General features: G+C 43.0%; 1 protein-coding gene across 1 annotated transcript in view; it reads right to left on the reverse strand.

Moving 5' to 3' along the window:
- Positions 1 to 18,910, reverse strand: part of sgsm2 (small G protein signaling modulator 2) — an 85,136-nt gene that overhangs the window by 61,477 nt on the left and 4,749 nt on the right. The window contains exon 3 of the mRNA XM_061073399.1: positions 17,756 to 17,831. Within this exon, the coding sequence (XP_060929382.1) occupies positions 17,756 to 17,831 (76 nt within the window). The remainder of the gene's footprint in view (positions 1 to 17,755; positions 17,832 to 18,910) is intronic.

Here is an 18,910-nt window from a genome sequence, read left to right on the forward strand (position 1 = left end):
AGTGATGTCCCATTGTTAATCGGCACCAACACTTTGGACCCCCTATATGATCAGTGCTGTGACGAATCCTCACTTTCCCAAACGTCATCTTGCTATGGCTACAAACAGATCCTTCACACACTCAAAATGAGGAAAAAACAGGCCACAAGTGGGAAACTTGGCTTTGTGAAGCTCAGAGGGAGGAAACAAGAAGTCCTTCCAGCAAAACAGAAAGTGTTGCTTGAAGGCTATATGTGTGTCAACTCAGTTAACACAGAGGAATGTGCCCTAGTAGAGCAACCATCCACATCAAACTTGCCAGGTGGCGTGTTTGTCGACTGTTGCCTCATTTCCCTACCTAAGCATGGCTCTAACCAGCTGCCTGTCTTCCTTAGGAACGAAACTGAACATGACATAATTCTGCCTACCAACTGTGTCATTGCAGAGCCAGTTGTTGCAGATGCTGTCATTGAGAACCATCATTCAGTTGATGGTAGTGGTCAGAAGGCTGTTGTTGACTGCTCTAGTCACCAAACAAAGGAAAAGTGTCCTGTTAAGAACTTTGACTTTGGCACTCATCTTCCTGAGGAGTGGAAAGAAAGAGTCACTCAGAAGCTTTGTACTTTTTCTGATATCTTTGCTCAGCATGATCTTGACTTTGGTCATGCAACGAAAATCCAACACCACATCAAACTGAAAGATGAGACGCCATTCAAACAGAGAAGCCGCCCAATTCATCCTCATGATTATGAAGCAGTCAAAAAGCACCTCAAAACTCTTCTTGATGCAGGTATAATTCGAGAATCAGAATCACCATTCTCATCACCAATAGTCGTAGTTAGAAAGAAAAATGGTGATATACGCTTATGTGTTGACTACAGAAAACCTAACTTGCAAACGATAAAAGATGCTTATGCATTGCCAAACCTGGAGGAGTCATTTTCTGCCCTTGCTGGATCCAAATGGTTTTCTGTGATGGATTTGAAGGCTGGATATTACCAAATTGAGATGAATGAAAGTGACAAGCCAAAAACTGCCTTCATGTGTCCCTTTGGATTTTGGGAATTCAATCAAATGCCCCAGGGAATCACTAATGCTCCGAGCACGTTTCAACGGCTCATGGAGAACCGATGAGTGACATCAATCTAAAGGAGGTCTTGGTTTTCCTTGACGATTTGATAGTGTTTTCGGACACTCTGGAAGAGCATGAGACTAGGCTCATTCATGTGCTCAACCGTCTTAGGGAATATGGCTTGAAGCTTTCACCCGATAAATGCAAGTTCTTCCAGACTTCAGTTCGCTACTTGGGACACTTGGGAAGCTCTCCCAGCTGAGTGTGCCTGACTCCACCTGCAGGTGGATCACAGACTTCCTGTCTGACAGGAGGCAACGCGTCCTGACGGGCCATCAGGACCAAAACCTCCCGCCACAAGACCAGCTTCTTCCCGACTGCAGTTGGCCTTATCAACAAGGCCCGGGACCCCCACCCCACCTTTTATTCCACCCCCACACCTCTAGGATGTGTTAATTTAACACATTATATCATATAATATTATATTATACTGCACTACATTGCATATTGCAATATGACACTGTTAACTGTTTTGCATTTAGCATTTCACTTTTCACTGTTACGGTTCATTGTTTCTGAAATAAGAGGCCTGACTGCAATGTTCACAGCAAACTTGAATTTTTTTTAATATTAACTAGGGCTGCCACTAACGACCATTTTTCTATCAATTAATCTGACGACTATTTTATCGATTAGTCGATTAATCTAAACAATTAATTTTCCTCCAAAAAAATCAAATTGACCATTTCAATTCAGTTAATTTTATTTTGATAACAACAAACTGTATGTCATCGTATAATGCAGCACAAAACAAAATGTAAACAAAGGCTCAAATATTAAAGTGCAAAACTGTAGGTTTAAACTAGCAACTCCAACGTGATAAAAATAAATAAAAAAGAGGGCTTATAAGTTAAGTCAGCAGTGCAACTCAAAAAGATATCAAAGTTTCTATTTAACCCCTTATCAAAATAAAAAAGTTAGGTCTGCATATTAAACAAAGTGCAACATGTTTAGTAGAGATGAGCTGGATACTCGGCTGAAACGAGTATCCGGTATGGATAAAGCACTTTTGCCGAGCACGAGTATTATACGAGTAAAACGAGTCAATATCTGTGCTCGGACTGAATGAAAATCCTCACACAGCGTCACAGCGCTCTTCCCCTTCACACACCGCTCTGCTCACTAACTCACAGAACAGCTCTCAGTCACTCAGGTTCGCGGGTCTTTTCCGTTAACGTTTAGGGTTTCTTCAGCTTGAAGTTTGTTTTTATTTCAGTTTGTACTTACTTATTAACCAGTAGAGTTCTGTTAAACGTGGGTTCGTTCAGACGTGGTGCTGGTAAAAAGCGACTCGCGTTGCGTCTCTGCCTGTCGGAGATTTTTTTTTTTTTTCCGCTGCATCGCTCTTGTTCACATGAATGTGATTATACATGTTTGTTTAAATTATCCTCATCCGAAGCAGGAGAGACCCGCGTCTCCTGTCAATCTTGTCCCCGGGAAATAGCAAACAGCATGGGACTATTTGATCCGTAGAACACAGTCTCCCCGCCCCCCTCTCTCTCTCTGTCTCTCTCTTACTCACTCATACACACATTAAAATAATTTATTTGAATCCACCAATCATATTCGTACAAAAAGGATTCAAACATTTCTCAGAGGTTGAATACAGCTTAGTGACTCATGGGTACAAGAAACATCTCCTACGCCAAACAGCAAGACTACCTATAACAGCTGATACAGAGCAGAACTTTGCTAGTTGTTTAGATTGTCTCTTACTAAGTCCTGCCAGTTGTAGCCCACTGACCGAAAGTTTATGGACATGCCCCAGACTTCCAAATATCAATACTACCAGTTTACATGTATAGCCTAGGTCTCTCATTTTAGCAACAATGGGCTGGTATTTGGTCAGCTTGTCAAGGAAGGCTAAGTCCATATAGAGGTCATAGACACAGGCTACCTCAAGGACTACTACCTCCCTTTTAACCTTGTCCAAGAGAACAACATCAGGGGTGTTAGGGATGTTACAGAACACATCATCAGAACTGTTAAACCAATCTGGCATCATACGGGAGTGTTTGTACATTGACACATTTGGGGGGAATACTCCCTTAACAGCACTAGAAATGAGGTCGACAATGCGATCATGGCGTGCAGTATAGAGTCCTTTGTACTTAGTACAGCCATTAACAATATGAGCAATGGTTTCTAATTGTTGGTTGGGATTAGAATGCATTATACAGTGTGGGTGATGATTATTAGGGTACCACAATGCAAGGTTGGATTTAGTTGGCAACACCTGTAGTCTGGCTTTAACAGTAAAGCAGAGGATGTCCTCTCCTACAGAGGCATTCCTGTACATTGTATTAGAGACAGAGTGGTCAGCAAAGTCAAGGCATGCCAACTTTCCCTGCCAACTTTCCCTGCAGTCTCAGTCCAGTCCAGTGTAGTTTTGTCTCTGCCTGTTTAATGTTCAGGAGGGACTTTCTTGCTGTTGTGTTGTGGAGTGTTTGTTGTGTCCCATTGTGATATGACAGTGGCCTCCACATTGACCGCTGGGTCTGTCACAACTGCATCAGATGCGTCTGGTGCAGTAGGTGAATTTCCTTTGGCCCATTTCAGTCGAACTGCTGCTCTGTTGCACAGGTCATTGAGGTCCGGCCAGTCTGACCGACAACCGTAACCTGCAGCTCGGGTATCCAGCTTGCCATTAACTTTCCTCCTGAAGCCCAGGAAGTTCTCCTGGCCAGCATTTGCCAAAGGGGCCTTTCTCCTCCTGAGGTCCAGTAGGAGGGAGGTTCTGGCTAGCTCTCGAACTGCAGCATCGTCGTTATTTAGCATCCTGATGAGGTGTGTCAGCCTTGTAGTGGTGTAGGTCCACTCCACATTAGGGACACCGAGCCCCCCGTCTTTGTGTGAGAGGAAGAGTATATCCCGAGTGGAGTGAGTGTTCAGTCCCAGCCATCTCCTGACAGCTTCGACTGTTTTATTGTTCATGTCATGTATGACATTCTGTGGGATGTGGACATTCGCAAAGAGATGTTGTATCTTCGCCAGGGCCACTTCTCTGATGGCCTCCAGTTTCATGACTACTGGGAGGGGTGAGGAATCAATTTGATCAATTCTGTACTTATAGTCACAGGATAGCTTCTGTATTTGCTCACTCCACTCGCCTGCAATGTTGAACTTATGGCCCAGATAGGTGTAAAGGCCAATTTATGCCTCTCCGTTTTTTCTATTACGGACAGATAAGACCGCCCTATCCGTCGTGGAACGCCCTCTCCGAGCGCCTCGGACAGCTTTTCGTACACGTCTGATTTTTCTAACTGTACGTGTTTATTTCGGAGACCCCACGGACAGCTCTTGGCTGTGATTGGTCCGCGAACGACATCATTTCCGTATGACGTCATTTCCGTATTTCCGGACCTCAAACTTCCTGTTTACTTGTAGCCACAAACACGAACACAACTATGATTCTACTATTAATGTGACGTGTGTGTTAAGCCAGCGGAGTTGTCCGGCTGACGGTGGCTCGTTAGAGCACTGACGGCATGTGTGCACGGTCACATACGGTTAGAACGAGCTTTCAAAACGGCGCTAGCAGGCTAGGCTAGCTAGCGGGCTAGCCACCATGCTAACTGCGGTGGTAACAGTGCAAGAACCCGCCGTCACAACTTTAATTCCACTTCTATCATGACACTGTTTCTATAATACCGTCAGGTTAGAAGCAAACACTGGGTAGTAGTTAGTGTCGGGAGTCCCTGCTGACTGTGTGTGGAAGCTGGGGGGGAGCTAGCTCCGGGTAGCTTCTAGCTACATGTAGCCTCAAGCAGATTCAAGCTGTGGAATCAGCAACACAGTTCGGAAACAAGACCGGGGAACCGCTGCGCTAAGAAACGATAACATCAGCATCTTGACACGCTGGGTGTCACTTTATTTAGTTCTGTTAGTTGCCATGGTTCAGTGTGTGGGACGCAAGCTAACATGTCAACAGAGACCCGTGGACTTCTTCTTCCCAAATGGGGTAGGTTTCTCTGAGCTCGTCTTCCGTTGCGCCACCTATGGGTTTGGCGATGAATTTTTTCCGACGTACTGTGTCGGAGAAGTAAATATCAAAAAGACTCTTCACCCCCCGCTGAGACCTCTCCAAGAAACGGACACGTAGTAGTATATAAGAGCCTTTAGTCTCGTGAAGAGAGTAGACCCTGATTGGTTGTCCCATTAGTGTGAAGGAAGGAGGTTTGTCTGACTTTGCTTTGTACCAGCGGTTGCCACCGCTGCGTCGTTCATAGAGTGCTGCACATTTGGTATGTTTTACCTCCAGCTTTGACCAGAGCAGAAACTCATCTGTTCTGCTCAGCATGTTGGTAATTACACTCTCATCCCTAGAGGACATCTCCACATCATCAGCGTACCCCTGGACAGGGTTTGGGGATCTGAATTGTTGTGGTGCACACTGACAGAGCCATTTCAGCCACTGGTTGATGGCAAGAATGAAGTTAACAGCACTCCAGGGGCAGCCTGTTTTAATCCCTACCTGCAGGGGTACAGGCTCTGTGAGCTGGTCTCCACAGATGACTTGCAAAAAAGATCCCTTGTACACGTCTGTGATGATGTCCACAAAGGGTTGAGGTCGATGGATTTCTTCCAGTGTGTGGAGCATCATATTGTGAGACAGTGTCCCAAAGGCATCTCTAAAATCCAGGAATACAGTGTAGAATTTACATGATTCATGTTTGAAGTCATCAATTCCAGTTTTAAGGCAAAACGCATGTTCATGCATGCCTTGTCTGTCTATGTAGGCTTTTTGTTTAGGTGAGAGAATGCCTGTGTCTACAAGCCATGGGAGGATGCGGGCAAGAAGACATTTCATGAGGACTTTGTAGAAAGTGGGGAGTAGAGAAATGTCTCTCCATGGAGATGGATCATTTGGAATATTGTCTTTGTTTGGTATTCTATGTATGAGGGCCCCCTTCCATGAATTAGGTACCTTTCCATTAATTAGACAGATATTAAATATATTAGCGAGAGTTTGGGTGGACCAGGGTTTTGTGACTTTAATGGTTTCGTATGTCACCCCATCATATCCACTAGCTGTGTTGTTTGGCAGCTGGGACACAACTTCATCCACTTAATTAAAAGTGAAGTTAGCTGTGGATGGATAATAGTCTGGAGCAACTGACTCTATGCTATTGGCCCAGGGGGGCGGGGTCACTGGTTCAGAAGGGGGTGATTGACATTTGGCCAGATAATGTTTATACACATCACTAGTGTCATTAACAGTGGGTGGGGAAGAAGGAAAGGTACTATTATTGAGAATTATGTCAATAGCTTTTGATTTTCTGTGCTGCCATAGATAGGATAGGTTTTCTCTGCTTACTGCCCTTGGATGTGCACGGTGTTCCGCTGCTCCTCCTTTGCTGAGCCGTGGTTGGATGACGTCTCTCACGTAGATCAGCTGTTTCTCGATCCAGGAAGTGATGGAGACCGGTGTAAACTCCGCTGGATATTTATGTATCCGGGGGAACTTTTTTAGGACTCGTGACACATATTTCAGAAATGGTAATCCGAACTCCTTCCCGCTGGCACGTCGCGCACGGAATAATCCATTTTGGAAGAATACTCCGATTAGGATGGATGCAACTTTCGTCCATTCCCTCGGATCACCGGAGCAGGCAAAGTAAGTTCTTTCTTAGAGTTCCTTGGTATACAACGATCTCCTGAAGTGTCCTCGAACATTTCCCATTCATGACGTTGGAGTTGGCGCATGTAGTTGTTGTAATCCACAGGGGAATCCTGGCCGCCCGGTGATGGTTGTGGGACCGGGTCGTGGGGCTGCCGCGGTCGCTGTTTGTAAATGCGGCCGCTAATCAAGGCTTGTTTAAAGGCCGATCGTAGAACTGTGACTAGGCACATGTTTAGTACTAGAGTCCAAAACATATAACCTCTGCTGCATTAACGATGGCAGTTACAATGGGTGAGATGTTAAGTTTTTAAGTTGCCATTTGTTTGGCACGGAGCTGCGGTGGCGACTGCACGCTGTGCTGCACACACACACTTACACACACACTCAGACACACACACACACACCTGGTGTGGAAATAAATTTTAAAAAAAATCATAAAAAAATGTCAAATTTAAAAAAGAAAGTTATGTTGAGTATGAAAACACTTGTTATTACATTTCACTTCATTATTGCAACAGCATGTGTTGTATTCATTGTTGCAAAACTTGTTCTGTAAATAGTTCGTTTGCTATTGTGATCAAAATCATTGATCTGAAGCTCAATGCTGATGCTGTCCTGTAATAGTTTTCTAATCAGCAATAAATATAACAATTTCTGATCAACCCATATCAATTGCATGCTTAAAATAACATACTGGTTAAAGCCCCGCCCGTTTCAAGACAACCCGGCCTACTTCCAGGTTAAATCACACCCACTTCCGGGTTAGGATAATTCATATGGTTAACAGATACAGATAATGCTGTACTCGCTCATCCCTAATGTTTAGAGTATAAGAAACAATGGTGTCCAGCTCAAAATCCGACTCAACCTCTCTATGTTTTTTTTGTCTTATTGTATTTTACTTTGACTGTAAACGATTTAGCCAAGCATAAACAGCAGCCCTAACCCTGGTAAATCTTTTAGCCTTTATCCTGGGGATCAGGAAAAGTATCTCTAAATGCCTACTTTTTGAACTGATTGTATCATCTTTAGTTTTCCTCCATTTACATCCTATTTCATTTTTTCTTTGCTCGTCTCCTGCACCTTTATTTCCATTCTGGGTCATTTCAAATACAATTTAATTTTACTGAGCCCTGCCCTGAGACCACCAATCCCGCCTTTATCCACTGAATCATGAAACTAGGAGTACTGCAGTCTAATTCCAGATGCTGGAGAGAAGCTTTTGTCTCAGTCTCAAATAGCTGAAGTTCAAGAAGGCAGGCTAAATTGGTCCTGCTCCAACTCATCTCTGTACAAAGCCGCTGCTACAACAGTTCATTTCAAATGGCATCCGAAAGCAGATGCAGATTAGTCGCCATGCCAACCTGCCTGACCCCTTGACCATCTTTGCTTCCTTCCTCCCTCGTCTTTCCTACTGAAATGCTTCCTTCCCACGCGAGAGAGCAGAGAAAGGTGTGAGAGAAAGAGTCGGTTTACACTGACTCTCCCCTGTTCAGAGTCAGTTTAGAAGACCCTGATGCTTTCTCAGGCTTACCAATTCACACAAACACACACACTAATCAGTTTGTATTACCAAAGTGCATTTCAACAGTATAGCATGATACACACTTTAATCTCTACAATCTGTACATCTATCTAAACATTTATGTGCATTACTATATAAGTACTAATGTTCATATAAGCACTATTAATATGACCACTTAAAACTGAGACTCTCACTCATTCAATAATAATAGTCAGATAAAAGTCACACTTTTATTATTCAAATCCTAATTGCAGCTGAATTGACAGCACATAGAATTACAGTATATTATATCATAAAATAAACATTTTGATCAGAGTGCACTTACAAGTTTAGCATTATATTTGGCATACAAAATTACACACAATGTCATGTTTAATGTGTGTGACAGTGGTTGACATCTATGTTACTGTATATTTAATGCAAATATTTATTTCAGTCTCTGTTTAGGCAAAGGGATCAGTCATGTTTCATATTTAGTCTGATGTGGTAAGGGAACAAAAGAGTTGAAATTAGTTAACTCAGGATTTGCAAGACTCAGGTCTACACATGCTTTGTGATGAGAACAAGATGTTCCGGTTCAGCTATTAGGATACTGAGCTGAGATTCAGACTGATATTTGACCTACTGATGTTGATGGATAATTAACTCATCTTTCACGGCAGTCACTCTGTTAATGCATTCAATCATGGTGGTCCACAGGGGTCAATTCAATTGGTCCTTTCTGAACACGAGAAAGTAAAGTATATCTGAGGAAATAGAGCTGTCACCATATCAGATGTTCATTATGGGATTACTGTGGCCCAAATAAATCCTAATAGCAATGCTATCATGATGAAAAAATAATAATGCTGGAAGTGAAATTATTATAATTAAAGTCAAATGACAACAAAATGCATCTACACTGTAATAGCTAGTTTGTCACAGAAGAGAGAAAGATATGTGTTACTAGTTCCAATAATGACTGAGTGTGTGCGTTTGTGTGTGTGCTACTTTTTTCTCAGGTTTCCCAATTATCTGAATATCTTCAATTCATATTCTTGGTCAGCAGGGCTCTATCTGATTGGCTTAATTTGTGAATTGAAGAGTGTCAGTGCGTAGCACATGGAACATCATTTATCGCAGTTTAAGCTGTCGTTTGTGATATGTACATTGCGCATGTTGATACATTTTCGATATATCGTGCAGACCTAATACATACCATACAAATACCATATAATACCATACCTTATCCAGAGGTGGGTAGTAACACGTTACATTTACCCCGTTACATGAACTTGAGTAGTTTTTTCAATAAATTGTAATTATGAGAGTAATTGCTTTGCAGAATACCTTTTACTCCTACTCAGTTACCTTGTTAAAACAGTAGAAACGCTAGAGCGATTATTTTGAAAGAGGCACAAGAGGTTTTGCAAATATTTATGTCACATTTTGACTATCTATTCTGCTATGAACCACGTGGGACACGAAGAAAATAGGCGAGACCTTGATTCACAATATGGATTTGCATGGGTTTACCCCATGCCCTGTAATATATAAGATGTCAAACACTTAACATAAACAAACAAGGGACAAATACAGTTAAACTTGTCATGTGCTATGTTAACAACATTGGTTGCAGCACCTCAGTATCAGTAGCATGGCTGTAGCATTAGCCAGCGTGGTAGCATGTTAAGCTAGCACTCACATAAACCATTTCATCTTTCTAAACTGTACTGATCCACAGAGTCTACAACCAATAGTTGGAAATAACCTGTAAGACAGTTTTATTTCATATTTATTCAAAGTTTTGGGGTACATTTGTCTTGGCTGTTATATTCACCCTGCTTCACCTGGCAAAGCAAGAAGTGGGAGATTCCAACTCCATTTGTAGAGGGGGGAATATGGAGTGTACCACATGAAAGCCAGTCCAGAGGGAAGTTTTAACAGCTATCACCGAAATGCTGTTTTATATGCCCATATAATAGGCATAGTGATATTTCTGTGACAGAAACTGGTATAAAGCCAGGGGGGTGATGCTCCTCAAGACCGAGTTAAGCTTGGGCCTGGAGGCCGCATGTACTAGAACACTGCTTTTCAAAGAAAACTTTTAGGGAAAAGGGGGGACAATGTGACACTAAAAATGTAATTATGAATTGTTAAATACGTTTTTTAGATGTTATCAATCATTGCATTTCAAAATCTATATTAGAAAGAAAACTAGAAAGGAAGTGGCGCCCCAGCAACAGTGTTGAAAATCTCCTAGACTGGAAGAGTAGTGTAAAAGAATATAAAAAAGCCCTCCACAAAGCAAAAGCTGCCTATTATTCAAAGAGAATAAAAACAACCCCAGGGTTCTATTCAGCACTGTAGCCAGGCTTACAGAGAGTCACACCTCCACCGAACCCAGTATTCCTCGGTCCCTAAATAGCAATATCTTTATGACCTTTTTTAATGATAAAATTCTAACTATTAGAAATAAAATCAACCATCTCCTGCCCTCAATTGGCACTAATACCCACCCAACAACAGAGATCTATTGACAATACACCACTGTTCACACACACACAAGGAGGTGGATCAGACCTCGGCCAAACCCTAAGTTTCATGCACCTCACACATACACACACACATTACGTCATGTGGTTCTTCTTCTGCTTCTCAACTTTATGTTCCTATCAGCAGGGACACACAGCAGATTAGACGTAGGGGAGGCTTTCTCTCACAGTGCTTTCATGAATCACTTCATTATATTAAATTCTGAGATGTCCTCTCTCCTGTGAAATTATCAGTCTTAGAATGCTTTGAGGCCGGGACACTATGACCTCTGGTTTCACTTCACTTCACACATGTAATGAGCACACACTCAGGCAATATGCTTATGACCTCTGGTGGCCAAAACAGTGGCATGCAGATCCTCATCATCAACACGACACGCCAGGAGGAGGACCCAACGAGCCAGGAAGGCAGGACTGCCTTGTGAACCAGCCAACGAGGCACTGCCGCGAGTACAAGAACCTCTGTCACGCCCAGTATATCAATATATAAGCTTTGTGCGCACTCTGTCTAAGCGCCATTTTTCCTGTGCAGCTTACTGTGTAGGATTAGCGGACCATGCATGATCATTTTCTAGACACCACAGTTTCCTGACCTGTGACCTCTGAATAAACCTGCTTAATTTTAACTTGAGAACGACGACTCCTGCCTTTGATTTCCACCAGCAACAGATCTCAGAAACGGCTGAGAATCCTACCCATTATTTAGACAGCTTCTCTCTGTGAATCACCCGTGATCAGTTTACCAAAATAATCTCAGGTTCTAAACCAACAACCTGTATCTTAGATCCCATTCCTACAAAATTACTTGAAGAACTTCTGCCCCTAATAGATAGTCAATCTGTCATTATCATCAGGTTATGTACCACAGTATTTTAAAATAGCTGTAATCAAACCCCTACTCAAAAAACCCACCCTAGACCCAGAGGTTTTAGCCAATTACAGGCCAATATCTAATCTCCCCTTCCTGTCTAAAACATTAGAAAAAGTTGTAGCCAATCAGCTGTGTGACTTTCTCCAGGAAATAATATATATGAAGACTTTCAGTCTGGGTTCAGAGCCAATCACAGCACAGAGACAGCCTTGGCAAAAGGCACTAATGACCTTCTCATAGCTTCAGATCAGGGACTTGTGTCTGTCCTCGTTCTGTTAGATCTCAGTGCAGCATTCGACACAATTGACTACACATTTTATTACAGAGACTAAAACAGTTAATTAACATTAATGGAACCGCCCCAAACTGGTTTAAATCTTATTTTTCTGATCGCTCCCAATTCGTACAAATTAATGATGAGTCATCTGTGCTCACCAAAGTTAACCATGATTCCACAGGGCTCTGTGCTCGGCCCAATTTTATTCTCATTATATATGCTTCCACTAGGAAACATTATCAGGACACACTGGGTAAATTTCCACTGCTATGCGGATGACACCCAGTTATACTTGTCAATAAAACCTGAACAAAGTAGCAGCAGTACGCCATCGTTCTGCTGCTACGATGCAACGAGGATGGCTGTGTGTCTTGTTTTTTATTCTACTTTATTTGGCATTGTGCACTCCGGTAAAGTGAGCCCTATCATCACATATGATAGAGAACAACTTCTGTCCATCGGGTTAACGGTAAAAAACACTTTTTCACCGCCACCAACAACAAACAAAGGAGAATACCCATGGCGCTGTTTATCTGCGATACCTGGAACACGAAGGCGACGAAGGAAACGAGGGTCCCGAGCAGGCGTCCTGGTCAGGCTGAGGAAACGTGGGAACCGGCCTCCTCTACCAAGCATTCTTCTGGCTTTTCAACGGGACATCAAGTTTTGTAGCGTGATGGTTTTCACTGAGACTTGGCTCGACTCATTGATCCCGGACTCCGCCATTGTTGCCGAAGGGGTCTCCATGCACCGCCAGGATCGGACAATTAACTCTGGGAAGAGCAAGGGAGGAGGTGTCTGCTTCATGGTGAACAATCTGTGGTGCTCGGATGTGGAGATTATTTCTTTGGGCTGTTCTCCGGACCTGGAGCACCTCATGATCAGTTGACGGCCTTATTACATCCCGCGGGAGTTTACATCGGTCGTCATAACAGCTGTTTACATTCCGCCACACGCCGACACCAACCTGGCGCTGGACGAGCTGCATGCGGTTATCGGCAGGACAGAGACATCACGGCCCGAGGCTGCGTTTATTGTGGCTAGGGATTTTAACAACGCCAAGATGAGGAAAGTCCTGCCGAGATACTACCAGCACATCAGCTGTCCGACGCGCGGAGCTAACACGCTGGACCATGTTTACACTCCCTTCCGGGGTGCGTATAAGGCCCTCCCCTGCCCCCCATTCGGCAAATCGGATTACGTTTCAGTTCTGCTGCTGCCTTCCTATAGGCAGAAACTCAAGCTTGACAGACCGGTGACTCGGCTCTTCAGGACTGCTTCAGCACGACGGAGTGGTGCGTGTTCCAGGATGATGACATCAACACGGACATCTGCTACATCAGCAAATGCATCGATGACGTCGTACCCAGGATTTCTGTACGAATATTTCCAAATCAGAAGCCCTGGATTAATTGTGACGTCCATGCTAAACTCAAAGCAAGGACCGTTTCCTACATCTCAGGGGATCTGGAGGAATACAGGAAGTCCAGGTACGCGCTCCGGAGTGCTATTAGCAGTGCTAAGAGACTGTACGGGGACAAAGTGGAGTCCCACTTCAAGGGCTCCAACACTAGGAACATGTGGGCCGGACTGAGAACCATCACAGACTACAAAGAAAAGACCAGCAGTGCTGATGTAGTGTCTGCATCTCTCCAGAGGATCTGAACACTTTTTACGCCCACTTTGAGAGCAGCCCCCCGGCTGTGGAGATCAAAGAGGCCCAGGAGGACCGCTGCCCCCCCGTCATATCCAGGGCAGACGTGTGGAGATCTCTCAACCGGATCAACACACCCAAGGCACCTGGACCTGATGGCATCCCTGGCCGAGCTCTCAAGGTGTGTGCAGATCAGCTGGCAGATGTGTTCACAGACATCTTCAACATGTCTCTGCTCCAGTCTGTAGTCCCCGCATGTTTCAAGAAGACCATCATTGTCCCTGTTCCCAAGAAAACTAAAACCCTCTGCCTGAATGACTACCGCCCAGTAGCACTTAATTCCATCATAATGAAGTGCTTTGACAGCTGGTCCAACCCTTCATCACCTCCTCCATCCCTGAAACTCTGGACCCTCTGCAGTTTGCCTACAAGCCAAATAGGTCGACTGCAGATGCCATCTCCCTCACCCTCCACACTGCCCTCTCCCACCTGGACCAGAGGGACACATAAGTGAGAATGCTGTTCGTCGACTTCAGTTCAGAATTCAACACCATTGTGCCCCTGAAACTCGTCACCAAGCTCAGAGACCTTGGGCTCAACATCGCCCTCCGTGAGTGGATCCTGAACTTCCTGACGGGCAGGCCACAGGCGGTGCGGATCGGCAGCTCCACATCCTCCACCCTGACCCTCAACACCGGTGCCCCCCAGGGCTGCGTGCTCAGTCCTCTCCTGTACTCCCTGTTCACGCATGACTGCGTGGCCACCCACAACTCCAACACCATTGTTAAGTTTGCTGATGACACCACTGTCATAGGCCTGATCACCAGCAACGATGAGAAGGCCTACAGAGAGGAGGTCAGAGCCCTGACATCTTGCCAGGACAACAACCTCCTTCTCAACGTCGGCAAAACTAAGGAGCTGATCGTGGATTACAGGAAGAGACAAGGAGTGGAACACGCCCCCTCTTCATCAACGGGACCCCGGTGGAGCCAGTCAGCAGCTTCAAGTTCCTCGGGTCCACATCAGTGATGACCTGACCTGGACCCATCACACAGACTCCATCAGGAAGACGGCCAGACAGTGACTTTTCTTCCTCCGCAGGCTGCGGAGGCTCCACATGGACTCCAGGATCCTGTGCAACTTCTACAGATGCACCATAGAGAGCATCCTGACTGGCTGCATCACCGCCTGGTACGGCAGCTGCACCGCCCTCAACCGTAAGGCTCTACAGAGGGTGGTGAAGTCTGCCCAGCACATCACCAGGACGGAGCTGCCATCCATGGAGGACCTCTACACCCAGCAGTGCAGGAGGAAGAGCAACCGGATTATTAAAGACCCCCTTCACCCTTGCCATAAACATTTCTGCCTGCTGCCGTCTGGCCGACGGTAACGCAGCATCCGGGCCCGCACCACCAGGCAAAGAGACAGTTTCATCCCCCAGGCCATAAGACTTTTAAACTCCTCTGAACTGCAATAACTCCACCAAACCAGCACCCTGGAATATTTGCACCACCATAATAAGCATATTTGAATATTTGCACTACAGCACAAATTGAACTATTGTTGCTCTATTTTTCTCTTCATCTGTAAAGATATATATATTTTATTTTCTATTTTAAATTTTTGATATTCTATTTTATTGTTAATCTAATTTATTCTTTTTTTATTCTATTTTATACTATTTCTATTTTTATTTTATTTTTTTGGGTTGAAATTACTGAGCATTGCTTAAAGAGAGCCTGTGACCAAAGTATTTCATTGACAGTGACTGGTTCATGTTATCTCTGTTCATTTGACAATAAAAATCTTGAATCTTGAATCAATTAACTAAACTTCGAGCATGTCTCAAGAACATAAAAACCTGGATGACCCGCAATTTTCTCTTATTAAACTCAGATAAAACTGAGGTTATAATACTTGGCCCTAAACACCTTAGAAATACATTATCTAATGATATAGCTGCGCTAGCCGACAATGCCCTGCTGCCAATGAAACAGTCAGGAACTTGGGAGTTATCTTCGATCCTGAGTTGTCCTTTAATTGTCACTTTCCACTTGCGTAATATCTCAAAAATCAGACATGTCCTTTCGCAAAAAGTTGCAGAAAAACTAGTCCACGCCTTTGTTACATCGAGACTGGACTATTGTAATTGATTATTATCAGGCTCCAGCAGTAAGGCGTTAAAGACTTTGCAGCTTGTCCAAAATGACGCAGCATGTGTCCTGACGAGAACCAAGAAAAGAGAACACATTTATTTTGAGTAGTCGTCAAGACAAGAAAAAACCGACCAGTTACCATATCATACTGTAGGAGTCGATGGGATGAAGTAGTCAGGAGATTTTGTGTACCTCTCGGTGTGCGTTTTATTTAACAAACATTTTGCTGCTACAGAGAACTTCCGGGTGTCACCAAAACATCCGCTTTTAACCCCTCCCGGTGCTCTTGTTACCATGGTCACTCCACAGCTTCTTACAGGGTGTGTAAGCGTTCAAACCACATAGTGCAATTAAATAGTGTAAACCCAACAGTCTTTGGTGAATTCTGTCTATCACATGTCCAATACAATACCATACATATACCGTACACAATTTATTTGACATTCATTCAATTTAGACTTGTGTAACCCTAACCCTATACTTGTGTGCAGCACCAAAGACTCAATAGGAAATAATCTGCATCAATCTTTGATTGACAATCACACTTATTTATTAATCAATGGTGTCCGATCATGAATCTGGATCGTTCCAGTCACTTAACCCTAATGTCCTGGGTGTGCATATCACGTCTCATCTCATGTAGTGCGGGGCAAGTGAGCTGGGTGCAAACAGTATGTTGGAATGTTGTGTTTGTTTGAATATGTGCCTAATTAATTTTGGTACAATTAAACAAAGTAAATGTACTGTATGTGTCAAATTAACTTCTGATTAGTGTTGGCGTATATTGTGAGGATTGCATCTATAATGTGCGTCTGTCCTGATTCTGAAGCGGCGTAGGTAAAATGATAGTAGCAGAAAACGCAATACATTTTCACACCTCTATGAAAAATATACCATACCATATAATATATAAACCATACCATGTAGCATGTCATACTATACAATACAATACCATTCCAGATTCTATTGAAAGTTTAAGAGATAAAATTAATCCACATCTAATACATTTGATAAAATAATACCTTTAAAGGAGGAGTGTGTTGTATGGATAAAGTCTTCTATTACAGTACAGTATATGTTATTTAAAATGAACAAAAAACATGTCAAAGGTAACCTAGATGGGAATGGGAGCTTTATGATAATCTATTGTTAAAAGATTAGAACATTGTCCCAATGATGCTGCAATCCTGGGATTTTATACTGTGCCTAAATTTATATGAAAATGTCTCTTATAACAACTAAGAAGGTGTGACAATGTTTTCTTTTAATCAATGGTTCTCTCAAGTCAAAAGTTATCCTGTGCAAATAAAGTTTAAACTCGAATTATCATAAGAAGACAGCAACGGAGAAAAAATCAATAGTGAAGATGTGACTTAAGCCTCAACTACTCATATGAGCAGAGAGGGACACCACGGGCTACTACAATATGTATGCCTTGTTACAGAAACAAGTTAAGGTGATACAGTAAGTCATAATTTGTTTCTGTATAGAAATCATAGCTTTATACTTTTAATCTATCTTGATCCCAGAATATAAAAATATGATCTCAGATTCTTTGAACAGTAAAAAAGTATTTGAAAAATCTCTAGTTTCTTATTGTTTTAAGGTATGTGTATCAACCCAAAGAAACCGTCTAAAAGTGTCCATTGTGCAGCTAGTTATTGGCTGATCTGAATATACAAGAATATTCAGCACAGAGGCAGTGACATGCACACACTTGCGCACATACATGAGCAAACCCACACGCACATATGTCTAGGGCTTAGAAAGGTTGTCTATGAAATTGGTTTCCATTAGCTCCTCAGTGATCATTAACTTTTCATTGATGCAGCAGCATAGTCCCAGGGGCAGTGACATCAACAAGTGTCCTTGATGGAGAAGCAACACAGAGTGACCTGCTTAGGAGTTCAACAAATGTGTGTGTAAGACAGACAGCAAAAGATAGAGACAGACAGTCTGTGTGTATGTGTGTGTGTCCAAAGAAAAAGAGAAGAATGCACTTACTACATAGAGCAATGATGTGGCTGCTGTCTTCGTGGACAAATTTCTTAGTCACTGCTTCCTCCATAATCTGCTTTACCTGCACAACAAAAGACTCAATTTGTTAGTGTCAACAATCAGTGCAATTGTCTTTAATAGAGTTGCCACCTTCATTATTGCTTCTGTACAGGAAAAGTGCCTTGATTTAGAAGTCAGCATATCAAGATATCATCAAGTGGAAATGAGTCATGAAAAAGAAATGTCCTTTGCGTTGCTGTCTTTGACAGCTATGCAGAAAAGTCCAAGGAGACGCGTGTCGCCCACAATGTTTAAATGACAAGTGGTGAAGAAACACCACAGCAATTAGCACTTTGCAACAAAGCCACAGATAAAATGTTGAATTACATGCGCTGCCAAGTCCTCCTCTCTTCCAGCACATAGGGGAAGAAATGTTCATCACTTCTCACCATGTTAGGCTGGTGGACAAAATGAACAACTTACGGATGATTTGCTTTTTTGCTTAATAGAAAAATCTAAATTGAATTTATTTTTGCTAGAATGAAAGTCTTCACCTCTATCTACCGAAGTTATATGTGTCCAACAGTGGCTTTTAAAGATGCGATAATGTTATTAACGTAACAGTAGCGATGACAGCAGCAGCTTTCAATGTTAGTAACAATAACCGCAATCTGCCTGCATTTAATTCACTTTTACCGGTGCCTGTACCCGTGAACATCTATTATTTGTACCCCTTACACATGGTTATTGCAGGTTACCAGGTGGGTACCCGACCCGATGCAGGATTCTGGTACAGGTTGATCTAAGCATATTACTGCCTGTAATGACTAGGGACGGGAATCCCGATACGATACTATCACGATACTAAGGTGGCGATACGATATGTATTGCGATTTCTGTTGGTATTGCGATTCTGTAAGTATTGCGATTCGATATTACGATTTCCTGGGATTTCTTTTGGTTATTTTTTTTTTTTAAATACTGGACCATGGAAAAATGTTGAATCATACCTTCAAATACAACACAGTCAAATTCATTTAGAGCTTTACAAGTTTTATTTCAAATATTAACATTAACTTAATGACTGCCGGGCAGCCAATAAAGAAAATAAATAAGATGTGCCAAAAACAAGAGCTGGTCAACATGCTCTGGGGTGATGTT

The sequence above is a fragment of the Limanda limanda genome, chromosome 6 (assembly GCF_963576545.1).
Source record: "Limanda limanda chromosome 6, fLimLim1.1, whole genome shotgun sequence".
In the NCBI taxonomy this organism is placed as follows: domain Eukaryota; kingdom Metazoa; phylum Chordata; class Actinopteri; order Pleuronectiformes; family Pleuronectidae; genus Limanda; species Limanda limanda.